The sequence below is a fragment of the Onychomys torridus genome, chromosome 1 (assembly GCF_903995425.1).
Source record: "Onychomys torridus chromosome 1, mOncTor1.1, whole genome shotgun sequence".
Classification (NCBI taxonomy): Eukaryota; Metazoa; Chordata; class Mammalia; order Rodentia; family Cricetidae; genus Onychomys; species Onychomys torridus.
Genome location: NC_050443.1, coordinates 172,952,486 through 172,971,613, shown reverse-complemented (window position 1 = coordinate 172,971,613; position 19,128 = coordinate 172,952,486). Strand labels below are relative to the sequence as shown.

General features: G+C 45.1%; 1 protein-coding gene across 1 annotated transcript in view; it reads right to left on the bottom strand.

Annotated features, from left to right (window-relative positions):
* The window catches only part of Rbm20 (RNA binding motif protein 20), a 209,416-nt gene that overhangs the window by 29,626 nt on the left and 160,662 nt on the right, over positions 1-19,128 (bottom strand). Inside the window, exons 5-7 of the mRNA XM_036176419.1 lie at positions 18,135-18,229; positions 5,960-6,091; positions 3,689-3,820 (exon numbers count right to left, since the gene is read on the bottom strand). Coding sequence (XP_036032312.1) covers positions 3,689-3,820; positions 5,960-6,091; positions 18,135-18,229 — 359 coding nt within the window. The remainder of the gene's footprint in view (positions 1-3,688; positions 3,821-5,959; positions 6,092-18,134; positions 18,230-19,128) is intronic.

The window sequence follows — 19,128 nt, the reverse complement described above, 5'->3', positions numbered from 1 at the left end:
CATAACACCTAAAGCTAGCGCTGCAGAGGGCTGCCACGCCACCTAGAGGAGAGAGCCTGGGGCTGCCGGGGGCCATCCCAGGAAGCACTCCGAAAACAAAGCCATGACAGTAGAAAGCAGAACAGAGAACAACAATATCTTGATCTCAATGAGTGCAAAATCCAGCTGAACCTGCAGTCAGCTACTCTTGTACTTTCATTCAAATGAGCCAAGAAATTCTCTCACCCACATCAATAGGCTTACTTGCCACAAGTTTCTGATATATATATAGATAGATAGATAGATAGAGAGAGAGAGAGAGAGAGAGAGAAAGAAAGAAAGAATGTGTGTAAGAGCTGATTCATGTCAATTTAGAGGCCATAAAGTCTAATACTACAGTTGGAATATGCTGAAGGTCGCAATGACCCAGAGGGGCAGCCTGACAACGTGAGGAGCTGGAAACCCACAGCAAAGGTCAGAAAACAGTGTGTTCTAGGCCTTTGCCACTTCAAGTGCACTCTTAGGACCAGGAAGGATAGCGTCTGCGGGAGCCTGATAGAAACGCAGTCACAGCCTTGTCCCAGACCTGCAGGATCTGAACAACTCTGGCAAGAGCCCTGGTCTGGAGACATCATGCACCCTTGATTTGGTTAGCTCTGTTAGAATACTGTCTCTCCACTGTTCTTCCTTGAGGACTGTGAGCACAAAACTACTCGAGTTCCTGCTTTTTTGTGTTTTCACATGGATGGTGGAAAACCTAACAATGCAATATATATATAAAAGAAAACAATATCTGGTGCAAACCCAAAGTAGTCTCAGGGTTTTTTGTTTGTTTTGTTGGTTGGTTCATTGGTTTTATTTATTTTGTTGTTTTATTGAGACAGAGTCTAGGTCCTAGAGGGTAGCCCTGGCTGACTTGGAACTTACAAGACAAGGTCAGCTTGGTCTTGAATTTACAGTTTTACCTGCCTTCGCTCCCCCCAGTGCTGGGGTTAAAGGCAAACGCCACTACACCCAGCCAACAGTCTTACGTTTTCATCATGGATTGTCCAGTAACTATGATCTTGGACAAGCTGTGGAACTTCTATTAGGCTCAATATCTTCATCTGTAAAATGAGATTATAATACCTGTCTGGCAGGACTGACGTCAAGATTAAAACAGATAATGCATGGAAGGTGCTTTATACATTACTTGCCCCAGAGGAACAGGACTCAATTAAAGGTGTACATCATGGTGTACTCTTATAATTACTGTGATTATCCGCCCTGCACACCTCACAGGATAGTGATTGTGAGGCTGAAAAGAAAATTGCCTAAAATCAAAGAACTCAAGTGCAGTCCTGAGCTGATCTGAGTGCTGAGGTTCACAGAGGTTAAGAAGCTGGCTCAATGCAGAAAGGGGCAGAGCCTAGAGCGGTGTCATCATTTGCCAGTCTGGGGTAGGCCACATATGTGTTGGTTCTTTGTTTCTATGTCTCTCCTCCCATCAGACTAAGTTCCTCACACACTTACTCCCTCCATGCCCATGGCACCAGCGTAGTTGCCACCCACAGTGGGCACTTGGGGAATGTTTGCTGAATGTAAGACTTGGACCACAAGACGTCTTGAACAGTAACTCCACACCACCCCAGACTGTCTCCCTCATTAGAGTGTTACTATGCCTTGGAACTATAAGAAACTACTGTTGTTCACCCTAATTCGAATCTTATGACATTTCACTTGGAGGCCCAAGCTCCATTTGAAACTCAGAGTAGAGAATTCCAGCCTGCAGGGGAAAACAGGAGCTGGCTAGGTATAGAACAGGTGGGGCTTTTCACCTGTCTCATGCTTTTATTACAGAGAAAGAATCCAAGTTGGGCCTAAAGTGGAACTCTTGGTAAGGAACTCCAGAGGCAATAATGTAAGCAGAGCAGAGAGGGGTCTAGAGCGACTGGTTAACATTACCCACATCTGCATATGTTGACTTGCTAGAATGTTTGTCCTTGCTAGAAGCAACCTTACCCTTTGTCATCTGATGTCAACCCTCAAAATTAAGGGCAGATTAAGAGTTGTGCATTGTGAACAAATTGAATCCTAAGTAAAGATGGAAATGAACTAGGGATACAAGTCTTATTAGGTGGAATAGTGGAAAGCGTAACATAAGAGGGCAGTTTTAAATACCAATATGGCAATAATCAACCCAAACAGACCAAGTGCTCCAGTTAAGAGAACAGCAAATCAACCAGAAGACACAATAGAAAAGAAAATCACAGGCAGACAACTTGGAAAGAAACTTCCACCAAGAAAACCAGAGCCTGTAAACATGTGGTAAAAAGTACTCAACTGTATAAATATTTCATCAGGAAAATACAAAATAAAACTGTGATAAACCAGAACACTGCACCCATCTCACACCCAAATGTAAAAGTCAGACAACTTAAGGTTAGCAAGAATGTGGAACACTACAAAGCCTCATATTCTATGAGGAGAATGTTAGACTGTGACAAAACACTTTGGAAAGAGCTCACTGTCACCTAGCAGAGCTGAGGTGAGCCTGTCTGGTCACCTAGCAATTTCAACCCTAGTGATTCCTGTACCACCTAGTTAGATGCCCCTGTGAATTTGTACCATGATAACATGTTTGACAAGTAGCACTTCTGTTAAAATCCATCAGGAAACAACCTGATGTCCAGCAGTCATAAGATAGATAAACAAATGGCAGAGCCACGAAACAACATTTTATAGAACAATGAAAATTGACATGGAAGACAAAATGTTGAACAGAAAAACAAGACAATGTGATTCCCTTCATATCATGTTTAAGAATGGGAAAAGCTAAAGTCCATGACTTAGGCAGCATGAACAGGGGCTAAAGGAACAGCACAGAAATGATTATCCTTGGAGCCAGGAGAGTGGAGAAGGAAGAGCTGAACAGAAGGAGGGCACCACAGACTTCTGGGTATTGGCCATATTTTATTTCTTAACTTTTGTGGTCCTTTTATGAGATGTATGAGATATGACTCAAGATTAATATTAAATTGCAACTAATTAATTCTATACAGAGTATACTACTCAAGAAAAAAAGGAAACGAAAAGAAGACTGCAGAACAAGCTAAAATGAAAGCAAAGTTCACTTTGAGACTGACTGAATACATCTGAGTTCTGAGAGTGGACCGGTCAAGTGTTTCTTAGAAGGACTTATACGAGTTTCAGACACCGATGGAGAATGGAAAAGAGACCAGGAGACCAAGGGGAATGCTGGAGGAAGAAAATGTATTCAGAGCTCTGAATGCACCAAGAAATTGTATTTAAAGGTGGAATTATCCTCATCAGAACACAACCAGCCTTCTTCCTCCTTCAAGACTTCTGTGTTGGTCTTTGCCTAGCTCCCAACTAGTCTCAAGCACTCCTTTCCTCTTGTACTCACTTCAATGCTCAGTGAAGAGTTTTCTTTTCTATATATTTTTATTTATTGATTGAGATTTCACACATATATTTTGGTTATATTCTTTGCCTCCCCTACCTACTCCCAGATCCTCCCTCTCCCTTCACTGAGCAATTTTCTTGCTGTGTTGTAATTTCCATCTAAGTGACAGCCTCAAGATCAGTGACGAATCTTTTCGTTGTTTCCTGAGCTCTCCTTCCCAACAGGACTTAGACAGACACCTGGTAAGCAAGAGGGCTCAGCTGATGCTTGCCGAGTGACTGACTGAATGAAAGACTGCTGTACCTTCAGCTGCAATTCCTTGTATCGCTTGGACATCCGAATGAGTAACTTCTCACCATTGATCATAGCAGACTTTTCTTGGTAGTACTGGACCATCGCCTGGGCAGCTTCTGTGTAAGCCATCTCTAAAAATGCCTAGGGTGAAGAGTAAGACAGACAGTGGACTTGACTTTAATGACTTTACACACAAATCAGTACTAGGTAGGATTCCATGTTGATGAAGTTTAAGAGCAGGTGACAATCAATGGAAACAAGCTAGAGTTGCAAGTCCTTCTAGAGTCAGGTTGGGAGCCGACGGGAAAACCTGATCTTCTGGAAATGCCCTTTATCTTGGACTAGCTGCTAATTATATGGGTTACATATGTAAAAAAAAAATTAATGGAGCTGTACAATGAAGACAAGTATTCTTTATGCTCTTGGGAGTATCTGTTTTATAGCTCAATAAAAGGAAAAAATCAGCACAAGAAAGAATTCTTTTTGATTCCATGTGTTCAAAGAGAACTTTGTATTAACTTCACCAAAAGAGCTCATTACAGGATGGCTCCCATCCTAGTTTCCATGGTTACCAAACACTATTCTTAATTATGTATGTACATCCTGAGTTACATCATCCTATGGAAGGCCTTCTGGGATGGAAGGGCCCATTAACTCACAGTTCCCATGTGGGCTCTTGCGCACGTGGCCTTGGGCTGCCATTTGGCGGTGGTAACATCAGGAGACTAAAGCAGAAGCCCAGGGGACTCTTGAGCTCCCATTTGTCTCATTAAAAAGAAATATATTTGAAAACTCAGAGGCTTATAAGTCCCTAGATTCAAAGGATGGCCAGGCTGCTGTGGCTTGGAGAGAAGAAGCCCCAGACCATACCGACATGGCATCTTCCCTCTCTATTTCACTGTTCTGAGAAACACAGAGCAATGGGTTTTTCTATTCACTCCATGTCTGCAGTTTCTAATAAATTGTGTTAATTGACTTGTCTATTTACCCAGTAGCTGTTGGTACAAATAGTGGCTGTTAGAGTTTTACATTTGGTTTATAGTGGTATGGACTGATGCTGGTCCCTCTATGTTGAGTTTTATAAAAGAGCAAAGACACTCTAATCCATCAATTTATATTTAGGGGACAATAGCTTTCCTATGTCAGTGAGCAACTCATACCAAAGTGACCTTCCTCAATTCACAAAGGCCTACTCTGCCTGTGACTAAGGAGCTCTTGTTAGGAGGCCCTAGTGCCTCCCCCTTTTCATCGCCCCCTCCTCTTTCTCTACTAGTTAATTTCAGGCTTTTTCTTTTTAAACCACAGTACTGTGAAGTATGTGTGACAAAGAAGGTTGAATCCCTAAGGGTTTTATTTCAAATGACGCCACCCACTTTTCTAAGGTCTCTCAATGTTAAAGTTACCCAGCTCTGTACATTTACCCAACATAGAACTCCTGAGATGAACACACAATGAAACCCTCTCTCCAGGCTGAGCAACAGAGACCACTGCAGCTCTGCTGTGGCTTTAAGTCCTAGAGCTCACCCCTACACCACGCCCATTCTTTAGCTTTATAAAGCAAACACAGCGACTTAAGTAAAAGCAAAGGGGACTGGAGAGGGCTGGGGAGGAGGGGTGCTTGCTGCAGAAGCGTGAGGAAGGACCTGTTTGGATCCCAGCACTCATGTGGATGCACGGAGACCAAGAGGATGGCGGGAGCTCACTGGCTGCTTCCCTAACTCCAGGTTCAGTGAGAGAACCTGTTTTTAAAACACATATATGGTTGAGAGTCATAGGGCAGGACACTCAACATCTTCCCCTGGTGTTCTGATAGGGGCCTTCTGAGTTCAGTCCCCCGTGCTTTCTATCAGTTCCTCTCTGCTCTCCTGCTAGGTGACCTCACATATGGACACCAAGAACAATTTAAAAGGTCTCTTCCCTGGCACTTCTTGTCTGGGTCCACACCCAGGCAATTAGAAGTGATCAGTTTAGAAACTGGGGCTGTAGTCGTAGCTCAGGAGATCCACAACACAGCTCGGTAGTCCGTCTGCTCCTATTTGAAGGCAGTTGGCTTTTCCATGTAAAGGAGGCCCCCTACTAAAAGGACACCTCCCCTTCCAGGCAATTCACAAGCAGGCATTGAGAACCAGAGGGGGCAAAAGGACAGCCCAGAAAAAACCTCTGTGCCCTGCCAGAGTGGCCAACGGTGCTTCACCCCTTTACATTAAAAATGTCTACAGTCTCCTTTCGCCCCCACATGGCTCCTCGTATATCCCACAGAGTGAACGTACGGAGGCCTACCTGATTAGTTGACTTCATGAGGATGTAATTAGTGACCTTGCCAAAGGGCAGCCCCAGGTTAATGACGTCATTTTCAGTGCAGCTGCCCTCTGGGAGATTGCAGATGTGCACCACCCGTCCGGCACCGTTCCTCTGTGCAAAGGGGACAAAGAGCAGGGCTGAGTCTTCAAAACACATCTCTCTCTATATATCCCTGTCCAGACATTCCGCATGGCTATCTTCCCCTAGAGAATGCCATTTATAAGACCAGTGCAGGAAAGAAACATTCACAGACACACACAAAATGCCAACTTTATGCCTTCTAGCTACAAAAGGGATTCATATTTCCAATGAATAGTAATATAAAAGGCTGGAGAATATCTAAAGAAATATCCACATACTGTTAGTGGGATTGCATGTTGACACCTTTAAAGATAAGTTTTCTCAATATTAAATAAAATTAAAATATATATAGGCCAAGAGCCCACTTTTGGAGGAGTGCCTGATTTAAAATTAATTAAATTAATTAAAACATGCATGTGTACAAGACATTTACTGAATACTTTATGGGGTAGCAAAACATTTTGGGAACAGCCTGCATGTCCAATAATTGGGGAATGCCTAGGCAAACGACAGTTCAAGTGTACAATGGCAACTCCATAGGCATTAAAAGGAAGCCAATGTGCTAATATGGAATATTTTTAAGACAAATTGTTAGGTGAAAAACAGGTCACAAATTAGCATGTATACAATAATGCTTTTGAAAACCAAAATTATATGGAAACGGGAGAAAACAAGTTCTGCAAAATATTTGATAACTCTTGGAGGTGAGTGGCAGGAACCTAAGAGTTAATCATCCTCACTTCTATAATTTTGAATGTTCGAATTTTGTGGTTTGTTTGCAGTGAAATTTTGAAAAGGTTATCAGCAAACACAGAGAAAGGCGTGGAGCGAATATCAATCTGTCAAGGCCGGCTACCCTTAGAGAAGCAGAGCAGGACGGAGAGCGAGGCCGGACAAGTTTAACTTGTTTGAGATAGTCCCAATATTGTTCAACTTATTTAAAAAAATTCCATTACATTAAAAAGCTGACAGGAAGGTATTTGGAAACTGAATATGGGTACACAGATATTCATGGCACCAATGTGTGGTTTATGGCAATGGTTTTTCCAGTTTTCAGCCTTGGGGATCCTTTCTTCAAACAAAAACCTGCTCAGCAGCCAGATACTCTCAGCAAATGAAAAAGGGGCTGTTCTGGCCAAACTTTGAGGTTCTAAACCAGCCTCCACCCCCACTAGGCAGATCCGAGCCAGATCTAAGGGACACAGTTGTCAAGCAGGACCTGTGCCTAATTCCAGCTCCTGGAGGACATGTATGGATTCGCTTTGGTCAACATTGAATCAGTCCTAACTTCCAGGAGCTCAGGAATCAGGAAGCAGATACCAACCCAATGTGGGAGGGAAGGGCGTAGTCTTCAAAACCCAGAAGACATTCTAGTGCCACAGCCTACATTAGCCATCACCACTTTCCACTGTAGGGTGAATTTCAGTGTCTAATTATGGTCTGACTCTGCTGAGGTACCAAAAAGGGAGTGTCTCAGGCCTCATCCCTAACAAGGGCTGGTACTTAGGGAAACACTACCATGAAAAGCCCTCATTTGTCTTATCTGGGCTGAGGACAATTAGACTCAATTATCATTTCCTTTTATGGTTCAACCTCAAATTAGAGAAGCTTCAGGTGTTCTGTCCACACTCCACCCTCCACTGGTGTCCAGATGTCAAGCACTTTCCCAAAGGGGAACACTGATTCAGCATGTGGTTCCGAGGAGCCCCTACTTCCCCTCAGGAGGACACCCCCACCCCCACCCAGAGTCTGAGCCTGGGTAGCAAAGACTGAGCCCCCTGTAATGAGGACAAACGGAGAGCTATCATGAGCCAGGGCTGGGACCTTCCCCTCCCACTGGGGTGATCTGAGGTAGGGCCAGCAGAACTCCCAAGCAGAGCAAAGCAGCTAGTTCTCTGACTTTACACCAGGAGTGTTGAGTCTGGGCACCCTGGCGAGCTCTTAGTGACGCAGTTTCTGCCCCATACTTGTCACCTTACTGCAGCCAGACTGAGTGACATGTATGCTTGGACAACACAGCAGCCAGACATGCAGGGGGATTCTGAGCAATTGCTCTCGCAGCCTGTCCAGGTGCTTAGTGACCAGGCCCAGGAACCAGCATCCCCAAACTGTGTACTCACTCTGGCCTGAAAGGGCAATTTAAGAGGCCAGCAGAAGACACAGGACACTCATCCCAGAGAACAAACCCCAAACTGTCAGTCACCAAAGACCTATTCATGCTACAGACTTCCACATCAACGGCTCTGAGATAAATGCATCCCAAACTTCTCACTCATATTTTGAAGATCCGATCCTTGACCCTCCCCACACTCTAGTCAGAAATAGAAACGGACTTTTTGTGATTCTATAGATGCTATTAGTATTCTAGTTAATCATCTCAATTTGGAGCTTCCTGGCCGGTGAACTACACACAGGTTTTAGACGGACTGAGATACCGATTTTCTGGACCTGGGGGCCATAGACCTCCAATGGCAAATCCCTCAATCATTTTTTAAGTGAGCCATGAGATGAAAATCTTGAGAAGGGCCATAGTCACGGTTTGTTCTGGGTTGTCTGGGTTCAGGTGTGATAAACCCTATACTGTTAGAAAGACAAATTGTATGAATGAAATGATTTTGCTGATATTTAGAAAACTTCAGCCTACATTCTTTACTATCTTTTCTGTAGATATGAAATGCAATTTAGACTCAAGCCATGCTTGATTCATAAAAGAGTGAAGTAATAGGTATTATTATTTCTCTATTCCTTAAACAACTTATATACATGTGTCTATTATTTGTCCTATTCCCTATGGAAGATCTTAATGAGGAGAGAGAGGGATGGCCAGAGGGGGGAGGGAGGCAGAGGGAAGTCCCTGGGTGGTACATCCAGAACGAAGTCTGATCCCTGAGGACTCTGACAACTCCAAGAGCTGTTGATCAAGAAGCGAAGGCTATATGGTAATCCCAGCTTGGGTCTGCTAATTAGCCCTAAATGGTCTTTGGGGTTAATGGTACCATAGCCTTTCCTTTATCTGTAGGGAATACCTTCCAAGACACTTAGTGAATTTCCAAAGGACAAAAATACCAAATCCTGTATATACTAGTTTTTCCTACACCTTCATACCTATGATCAGGTACAATTTATAAACTAGGCATAATACAAGATTAATAGTATCTACTTATAAACCAGAACAATTATGACAATATATCATAATAAAAGTTACTTAAGACTTATAAATAAACTTATTGTTTCTGGAATCTTCCATTTAATATTCTCAGACTTTAGTTGACCGTGGGTGGCAGAAACTGCACAAAGTTAAACCAAGGATAAGGGGGACTACTGCATTATGGTGATGGGTGCTAAACAAGGCCTTTGACATTCTAACAGCTGAGGTGATATCATGCTCCACTCTATTGATGGGGTATCAAAGTGGATATGGCTTAAGAATGTCTCCACACTTCAAGTTCTCAGACAACACTGCAATCTAACTCAGCAGGTAAACCGAACACCTAACTTAGGAGCAAACTGCTGGATCTCATCCAATCATAGGCAACTAACTGATCAGCCAACGTCCAAATGAGGCAATCAGCAACACCCTATTCAATTGCCTTTGCTTCCTTTCCTTCCCTGTCCTGCTTGCTAGGCTGCGGGGTGCTGCTCTCCACTGGTACTAGGGGATGCATGGATCATTCTTTGGTCAGTTGAGCCCTGTGCGACTTAACTCATCCAAGCTTTTCTTTTAATATTGCTCAGAATCATGAGAAAATTCTGACTGACATTTCTATGTCTTTGAGTAGCAGAAAGGGGTAACTAGGTAACTCACTAACTTTGACAGATAAAAATATTTCCAAACATGGAATGCATGTGGGTACTTGAGGTAGAAATAAGCGGGTGGGGAGAGACTTAGACGTTAAAATCTGGAGGCGTCCTGACGAATGAGAACCTGAGTGTAAGAGACAGAGGACCTGGGTTCAAGTCTCAACCCAGCTACTGATTAGGAGTGTAATCCATTTCTCTTTACAGTCACTAGTTTCCCAATACCTGGGACAAGGGAGGTAGCTATATGTCTAAAGTCCTTTCCAAATGTAAAATTACCCTGCCTTCTATCTCTAAGCTTGAAGACTTTAGTCCTTCTGGAGGCTTTGCCAAGCAAAGCCCTAAAGTGGAGGACTTCCTGGAGCGCAAACAGGAAACCCGGCTCCTCCCACCCCAGCATGGCGAGTGTACCAGTGAATGTACCATTTGTGTCCCCTCCTTGTGACCAGCTCTTCAGCTACCCGTGTCCACAAGCCTGTTCACCTTTCGGATGGTGCTGGTGATTTCAGCCTTGTGGTATTGCAGGCATGCTCCCGGGGCCGGCACCGTTGATCAGCTGCCCTGCTCTAGGAGTGATCACATCCACGGTGCCAGATACGCTGAGATGCACTGAAGACAGGCATATCTGGGGTCCCTCTAGGGGACATTCCTATGTCTAATGCACGCTTTGCTGACTCCAGCACCAGGGGCAGGCTAGAGGGAAGGGGACTGACTGTTAACTGCATCCCTGTATTTACTGTAGCCTCGGGTCTGCCTGTCCATAAACCCAGGAGAATAAAATGGATTCCACGGGCCGACTGAGAAGATGAAACGCCATAAGTTAAGTGCTTTGGTATAATGTCTGACCTCCAGCAGGCTCCTAAATAAACATTTGTCCCCTTGCTTCCTTCTACTATGGAAGGGGATGCTATGATGATCTTGGATTGGGGAAGAATATTGCTGTAATGATGTGAGAGAATATCCATATTCTTAGGAAATCAAAATGAACAGTGTTTTCAAGCTATTCTTAAATGATGATTCAGGGAGGAAAATGCCTATCTGACTAACAGACAGACAGACAGACAGACAGATGCTGAGACACAGAAAAGAATGAGGAAGTAAATGACAGGAGAGGAGGGAACATTGAATCCTGGCAAGAGTCACACTAGAGTCCCTCGTGTCTTTTTTTGTCAGTTTGAAATATATTAAAAAGCATCAGTTTTTTCAAGAGGCGCTCTGGGGTAGAAACAGATGGATTTTAGGGGAATGCTTGGCTCTCGCCAGCCTGCATTTTGGCTGTGAGGTGCTGACGGGCCCAGTTCACACCCACCACCCGGCTCTGCTGCTGAGCTCCCAGGAGACACGCATGTGACAGGTGCACTTGAGACTTTCCAGCCCAAGGTCAGATCTCTAAAAGAGCTAAGGTGTCAGGGTTGTAACCAAAGCCCTAATTACCAAGCTGAGAGGACAACCATCCTTTGCCAGCTATGGGAGGCACTGACCTCAGATGGCCCATGTGGGATCAGTGGCTCGGGCTGTGTCTTCTAACATGCTGGGCTACTCTTCTGCCTGACGCTGCTTCTAATGGTTCTAAGGCTGGGTCCCAGACTTCTCAGCTTACTCACAAATCTTTTATAGCTGGGTGGAAATGTGAAGAGTGCAAACAGAACTGTGGCCGAAGGTTCTGAGACCTTTCAATGACCTTTGGTGCAGGTAGGAACAGGCTCTGTGCATGAGTTCAGAGGGATTTTGTTCAAATACCTCAGAATTATAATGAGGGCAGGGCTCAGGGCAGCAGGCCTGTGGCTGAGAGAAGTTTCTAGAAGCGTTTCCTGCAGTTACGGAGTGTAGATTCTACCTTCAGAAAAACAATTTCTGGGCTCCAACTGGATGTGTTTGGGTGTTCTCATTTCATACGGCAATCTCTGGGCCTCTGCTGGTTGCATGCTAAACGCCCATAACGAGAGGCACAATGGTGCTTCTGAACAGAACATGCAGATACAGGTGGTTATGGATTCCATAGCTACGTGTCTGCAATTAACTTGGAGTAGACACAGATGCTGCACTCACTGATGCTCTCAAGTAGGTTGTCAAGCAATCTAGGTTTGACTTAGAGTAACTGCTTTCATCGGTGTCAGAGATCTGTCTGTGCCTATTAGGTTATTCCCCTTCTGAACAACTTTATCCCCATTAAACTTTAGAATCATAGAATGTTAACAGTGAGGCCAGCCAGGCATGATGGCACACACCTTTAATCCCAGCACTTGGGAGGCAGAGGTAGGTGGATCTCTGTGAGTTCGAGGCCAGCCTGGGCTACATACAGAGTGAGTTCTAGGACAGTCAGGGCTACACAGTGAGACTTTGTCTCAAAAAGAAAGTAAGAGAAGACTGGAGAGATGGTTCAGTGGTTAAGAGCACCAGCCACTCGTGTAGAGAATTTGGTTCATTTTCCAGCATCCACATGGTAGCTCACAACTCTCTGCTACTCCAGTTCCAGGGGATCTCTCCTGGCTTTGTGGGCACTAGACATGCATGTGGTACACAGTCATACATGCAAGCAAAACACCTATACACATAAAAAATTAAGATCAATTAAATTTAGTTTTTTAAATGGAAAGAAAGATGGTAAAATAAACTGTGTCCTGTGATCTGATTTCTATGCACCTTTTTTTTATTAAACAAAAGTTATGGCAAATATAGCTTGCCTCCTGTTTTCTCTGCAAAGTAGGATTATATATATATATGTATGTATATATATGTGTGTATATATATGCATATATATTAATGTTAGAATTATTTCTACATCATGATGTATTACTTTTGTAACAAGAGGAAAAACAATAAAGATTTATTAAAAGAAAATTTAAAAACCCAGAAAATAAAACCCACTCATGTCCTGTCTCTTTTGTTTTGGTCTTTGAAAATGCAGCTGGGGGTTTGGGCTAAAGGGACAGATGGAATGACAGAACCAGGAAGGGCTCAGTCAGTGTGGACCACACTAACCCTCATGCACAGAGACAGTGAGAGCCATGCTCTGAGCCGTGGATTCAGACGGCCGGCAGGACAGATGAATGTCTTGGAAATGGTAGCAATCTGAGGACTAACATGTGCCTTACTTAAGCCTTCAGCCTTCTACAAACATTCTGTTTTCCTTAGCCTCGGTTTCCTTATTTATGAGTGCCTGGAATACAGGATATTGGTGAGACAGCCAAATTAAAATGATGTGCACCATCCTAGGCCCAAGAGGGCCATCTGTGGCACTGCCACTAAAGAAATGTGAAGGTGACTATGAATACCGCAAATGGCTTTACGACCACACTCAGACAAAATATGTCTTTAGCGGGTGCAAGAAACCTATTTACAGCCTGAGGAGTCTGGACAGCCCTTCTAGAAACCTGATTACTCTGTTTATGACAACTCAGACAGCCAAGGAGAAGCCACAGCTCTGTCAAATAGCTCAGCCTAAGTGAAAGGCAATACCTATGTCTGGGGACCCTGAAGAGTAGGAGAGGGGCTGGGGACACACACAAATCACAGGCCACTAACGAGGCAGGCCACTGTCACTCCAATGTCCCATCTCCATCAAAATAAACATGGAGAGGAAAGATTCTGAGTGGAGCAGAGACAAGACAAGTTTAGATCCAGCCCAGCTGCGGCCAGACCGTTTGCTGCAGCAGCAGGTTTCTGCGGGAGTTTGGGATTTTTGTGGCAGATCTGGTGTGCTTTGCACTCCCCATCCTTCAGTCCCAGGGCCACCTTGTTCTCCTGCTTAGAGACAGGGAGCTTTCAAAGTAGCCATGGGTTTCTGTTGTCGCACAAACAATGGTGGTCCCACGTGACAGAGTCTTGGTTACGCCTGGTTTTGCTCAACAATGTGTTCCTGGAAAGATGTGCATAAACGGACTCAGAAAGAAAAGGCCCTGGCTTAAGTGTAAGACATGACTGCAGAGACAATGCATCATAGCCCCCAGGGGATCTCTGAAGTGGGCTGTGCGTTTGAATTTTCTCAACAAGCATGTAGTTTGTAAAGAGAAAAAAATTTATACCATACAAAAGAAGCTCCCAGGCACTCGCTGGAGCCTGGCAAAGTCTCCTTTGGTGACAGTAACCACCCTCAGATGAGTTTCATTGTCTTTGGGGGTATCTGTAAGCAGGGGTAGAAGTTGATGGTGTCTCTGAATGGCTGTCCTGGCCTTCACAGAGCCTATGAAACAGGTTTCAGTGGCAGCTCAACTCTTCAGCTTGCCTTCTCCCATCCACACTTCCGCATTTCATGTTTCCCAAAAGTGAGACAGGCCCTCCTTTGATTCTACTTGGCAGAATGAGCTAACCGGTCACCAGCATTTGCCAGAAGAACTCCAGTGAATGATGGGGTACCAGTAATGTAGGAACTGGAGGGAGTCCTTGATCCCCCAGCTAGCCTTGGGGAGGTTCATGCAACCAACCATACACCATAAAACTTATAAGGATAAAGCCAGCCAAGTGATGTTCCTCCTCTCCTGTTGGGGTCTACAGGAAGCACTCCTGAAGCCCATGCTCATCTTGGGGGATGCTGCAGCAGCGCAGAAGAAGCTGCCTGCCCATCACTGGCATCTATGGTGTTCCAGGGTTGCCCAAGGCTGGGCAAGTCCCTGCACCCTAAGGTTGCCTCAGCTATCCCTCCTTCCGAGGAGTTTGTGGGGTGAGGTGTAGGGAGAAGGAAGAGAAATTTTCTAAGGAAAAGAATCACTGCAAGGAGGCAGCCCCTGAGAGCCTGGAAGCAGGGCTGTGTGGCTCCCAGATCCTTGGGCTTTAAACTACCTCCATTTTCCAGCATTGTAACCTCAGGAAAGGTACCAAGTCTCTCTTGGCCCCAGTTCCCCAACTGTACAATAAGGCACTCATAGTACCCACCTATGGGCATCTGGAGGACTAAACGAACTGATACGGTGCAGAAAGGTTAGGAACACATTAAGCACAACAAAAATGTTAGATGTAGTTTATGGCACCTGGGGTCTTCATCTCCTGCTAGCTACCTGTGTAGAAAGTATAATGTCTTATAAACTTCTCACCTCTAGCCATTTAGGGGAAGTAGCACTCAAGAGATTTTTTTGGATTTAATGTAAAAGGTCAGAATCATCATCAATACACATCATCACATGGCTTATGTTTACCTGGTGTGAACATAATTTAAAGTGTTTCATGGGCACCTCAAATCATGTAAAGAGAAGCAGACAGGACAACCCGGCAGATTAGTCCAGAACACTGGCACAGAAATGAGTAGAGTCACAGCAACACAAAGTGGTTTTCAAACCATTCTAGGTACCTAAAGTGGAAAGAAGGACTCATTGCCCAGGAACAACCATTGTTAGCTCTGCACAGGGCTGTGTGCAAAGCTTTGCCACATACACCGTCCATGTGTGTGATGGACACTCGGTGGTCCATCCCAAGCCTCATTCTCAGCCTTGGGCACTGAGCTAGAAGATCATGTGTTGATATGCCAAGATGTAAGGCATAATACAAACACGTTACAAGCCATGTGAAAACTTAGTAATCATTCCTACCTCTCAAAGTCATCATTTGGAGAGTTACTGACCCTATTTAAGGAATGCAGCTGTAGAGAAGGAAAACGGCCTGTCTGTGGCTCCACAGCTGTCAGCTCCAGAGCTAAGACTTGAATTTAGGTCTCTTGACTCCAAGGCCAGAGGCTCAGTGGTCAGCACCGGAGAGCAGGTGATACCTGGGACAAACTCAGAACAGTCCCGCCCATGCCTCTCACAGCCTCTTCTAATTTCCTCCGTAAGGGGCTCCAATGATGCCAGTTCTTTAGCTTCTACCCAAACCTCAAGGTGTAATCAATGTGCAAGCTCTGACTCCAGTTTATCTGTCACCCAGTCCGGCCTCCCCCAGCTTAACCACAGTCTCTTCCTTTCCAGTGCCTGGGGTGAGGGCCCCAGCACATGATGCAAAGGTACCTCCATGGCCCACACTGCCTGGGAACAGTTGAGGAGCAAGGATCAGGGTGCCAGATTGTATACCCAGTGACTTGACTTCAAAGGCAAAAGGCAGACCTAATTGAAACCATGTATTGCTCTCCTGGAACTGGCCCAAGGCTGCCTTGATCCAGGCATAGCTCTGAGAGGTGAAACTGAATGACAGAAACCACAGAAGTCATTTTGACTAAAACGTGAACTTGCAGACAAGAATTCTTTCCTAAAGACTTCTACTCAACAACATGGATAGATAGAAATCTGGGCCAGGTGGGCCTCATGTTTGGCCATGACTGTCCCTCACTCCCAACCCTAGAAGCTGTCCCACACAGCTTGCTTTTCTGATGTTTTGTACAAATGCACCAACATGTGCAGGGGACAGCACATGGAGCCTGCCCAGCAGAGCTTGTGAGAACAGAGAAAGAGGTCACAGCTGCTCTCAGTACAGACTACAAAAGCAGAGGGACAGCTCACACACTCACCAGATACCCTCTGGTAGGGCTGGGCCACGTGCATTTGTTTATCAGCAAGCAGGCTTTGTTGGCATGCAGAAGGGCAATAACAGAAAAACATTAGAAGCCAAAGAGAAAGATGGTGTCAAACTATAGAGAAAGGAAGACAAGCCCTTGGGTTTGCAGTTCTAAAGTATGTGCTATAGATAATGCAACCAAACTAAGGACAAACACAAAGGCCAGTGCTGAGTCCAGGGACATGCCCCAGCTAGAAAATGATATGGTGACAACCCAAGTTCAGCCCTTGGAACCCACACCAAAAGCTACATGTGGCAGGCTGCATCTGCATTCCCAAACTCCGCAATCAAGAAGGGAAGCAGAGATGGGAGAATGGCCCTGGAGCTCACAGGCCAGCTACCTTGGAGTGCACGGCAGCAGAACAAGAGAGAACCTACTTCAACAGGGAGAAGGTGAGCACTGACTCCTGAAAGCTGTCCTCTGGACACACACACACACACACACACTCACACATACACACACACACACACACACTCACACACACACTCACAACACACTCATACACACCACACACTCTACACACACACACACACACACACACTCACACACACACTCACACATACACTCATAACACACTCATACACACCACACACACACACACACACACACACACACTCACAACACACTCATATATACCACACACTCTACACACACCCTCACACACACCCTCACACACACTCACACACATACACTCACAACACACTCATACACACCACACACTCTGCACACACACACTCACACACTTACACTCACAAAACACTCATACACACCACACACTACACACACACACACACACACACACACACACACACACACACACACACTCAAACCAGCAAAAGAGAGCACTAAAGCAGTCCCCTTTGGAGTCAGGAACCTGGTGGTACTTATCACCTCCACTCTCTGGCTCAAGGGAGTCCACAGCAATGACACTCTTAGCCAAAGGGATCCACAGCAATAAACTATTAAAAATTATTTTAAGGCTAGAGAGGTGGCTTGGTGGTTAAGAGCACTTCATGTTCTTCCAGAGGACCTGAGTTTGATCCCCCCTGCATTGGCATCAGGCGGCTCACAACTGCCTGTCACTTTCAGGCCTAGATCTGATGCCTTCTTCTGGCCTCTGTGGGCATTCACACACACATGCCGTGCACAGACACAGACACACACGTAAATACTCTGGGGCTTGCTAAAACAGGGTTTCACTATGCAGCCTTGGCTGGCTTGGGCCTCATTATGTAGATCAGGCTGGCCTTGAACTCATAAGGCTAGGCCCTTCAGGCTCCAAATGCTAGGACTAAAGGTGTGCACCACCACACCCAGCAATACATTTTTTTTTTTCATTTTTTAATTGAGAATTTTTAAAACATAAAAGCATGTGGCTTCCCCCCTAAAAAATTGTGAAATTCTAGTTGGTAAGTATCTTTGATTTTTTGGAACATATGGCAGAAAGCTCGACACTGTGGCCCATGGCTGTAATTTCAGCATTTGGGATGCTCAGACAAGAGTACCATGAGTCTGAAGCCAGCCAGCTTGGATTACACGTGAATTCCAGACCAGTCCGGGCCACACAGTGAAACCTGTCTCAACAAACAAGCAACTGGAAAAGAGCACAGGGCACGATTTTCTGTGTTTCAACGCTAGTGCTATAGATGAAACCCCTCCTGGCCTCTGTCTAGGGATATTTTTTGAACAACACAAAGACCCAGCTTCACCCCAACCTGCATCTCTTGGGCTAGCCATGGCAGATGATGTGAACACTTCAGGTATGGTGAGGAAAACAGAGAAAAAGGTTGTACTCACATTCACCCCTGAGGAAGCGGAAGGAAACGTGGGGTTTGACTGAGCAAAGGCCCTTGGAATGGCTGCATACGGTGTCCCAAGATTTGAGGCATAATCTGAATGATAAATGACACCAGTTTACAAAAAAGTCACAAACTTAACCTTTAGATCCGTGACTGGGGAGATGGTTGATTGGTTGATGGCTGCCCTGCAGGGCCTGTGAACCTGAGTTCAATCCCTGGACCTCACATAAAATAGCAGGGGTGGTACTTGCTTGGAATTTCAGTGTGGGGGAGTCAGGCAGAGACAAGAGTGTCTCTGAGGCTCCCTGGTTGAACTAGAGACCAGAGAGAGGCCATGCCTCAAAACACACACACACACTCACTCTCTCTCTCTCTCTCTCTCTCTCTCTCTCTCTCTCTCTCTCTCTCTCTCATGATTCAGACACAAAAGGAAAGAGAAAACTGTAAATTTTCTCTTGCTGTACTTATTAGTGTTTGGCAAGATTACACCTCTAGGTTTGCTGTAACTGGCACAGTGGAGGGTCTGAAATATCCCAGAAAATATTGTCAATGCTTGGGATCAGTCTATCTGTGCACACATAGGAAGTTCATATATGGAAGTCTTGTCTGTGCATGCACAGGAAGCTCATATATGGAAATTCTGTCTGTGCATGCACAGGAGGCTCATATATGGAAGTCCTGTCTGTGCATGCACAGGAAGTTCATATCAGGAAGTCTTGTCTGTGCATGAATAGGAAGTTCATATCAGGAAGTCCTGTCTGTGCGTGCACAGGAAGTTCATATATAGAAGTCCTGTCTGTGCATGCACAGGAGGCTCATAGCAGGAAGGCCTGTCTGTGCATGAATAGGAAGTTCATATATGGAAGTCCTGCCTGTGCATGCACAGGAGGCTCATAGCAGGAAGGCCTGTCTGTGCATGAATAGGAAGTTCATATCAGGAAGTCCTGTCTGTGCATGCACAGGAAGTTCATATCAGGAAGTCTTGTCTGTGC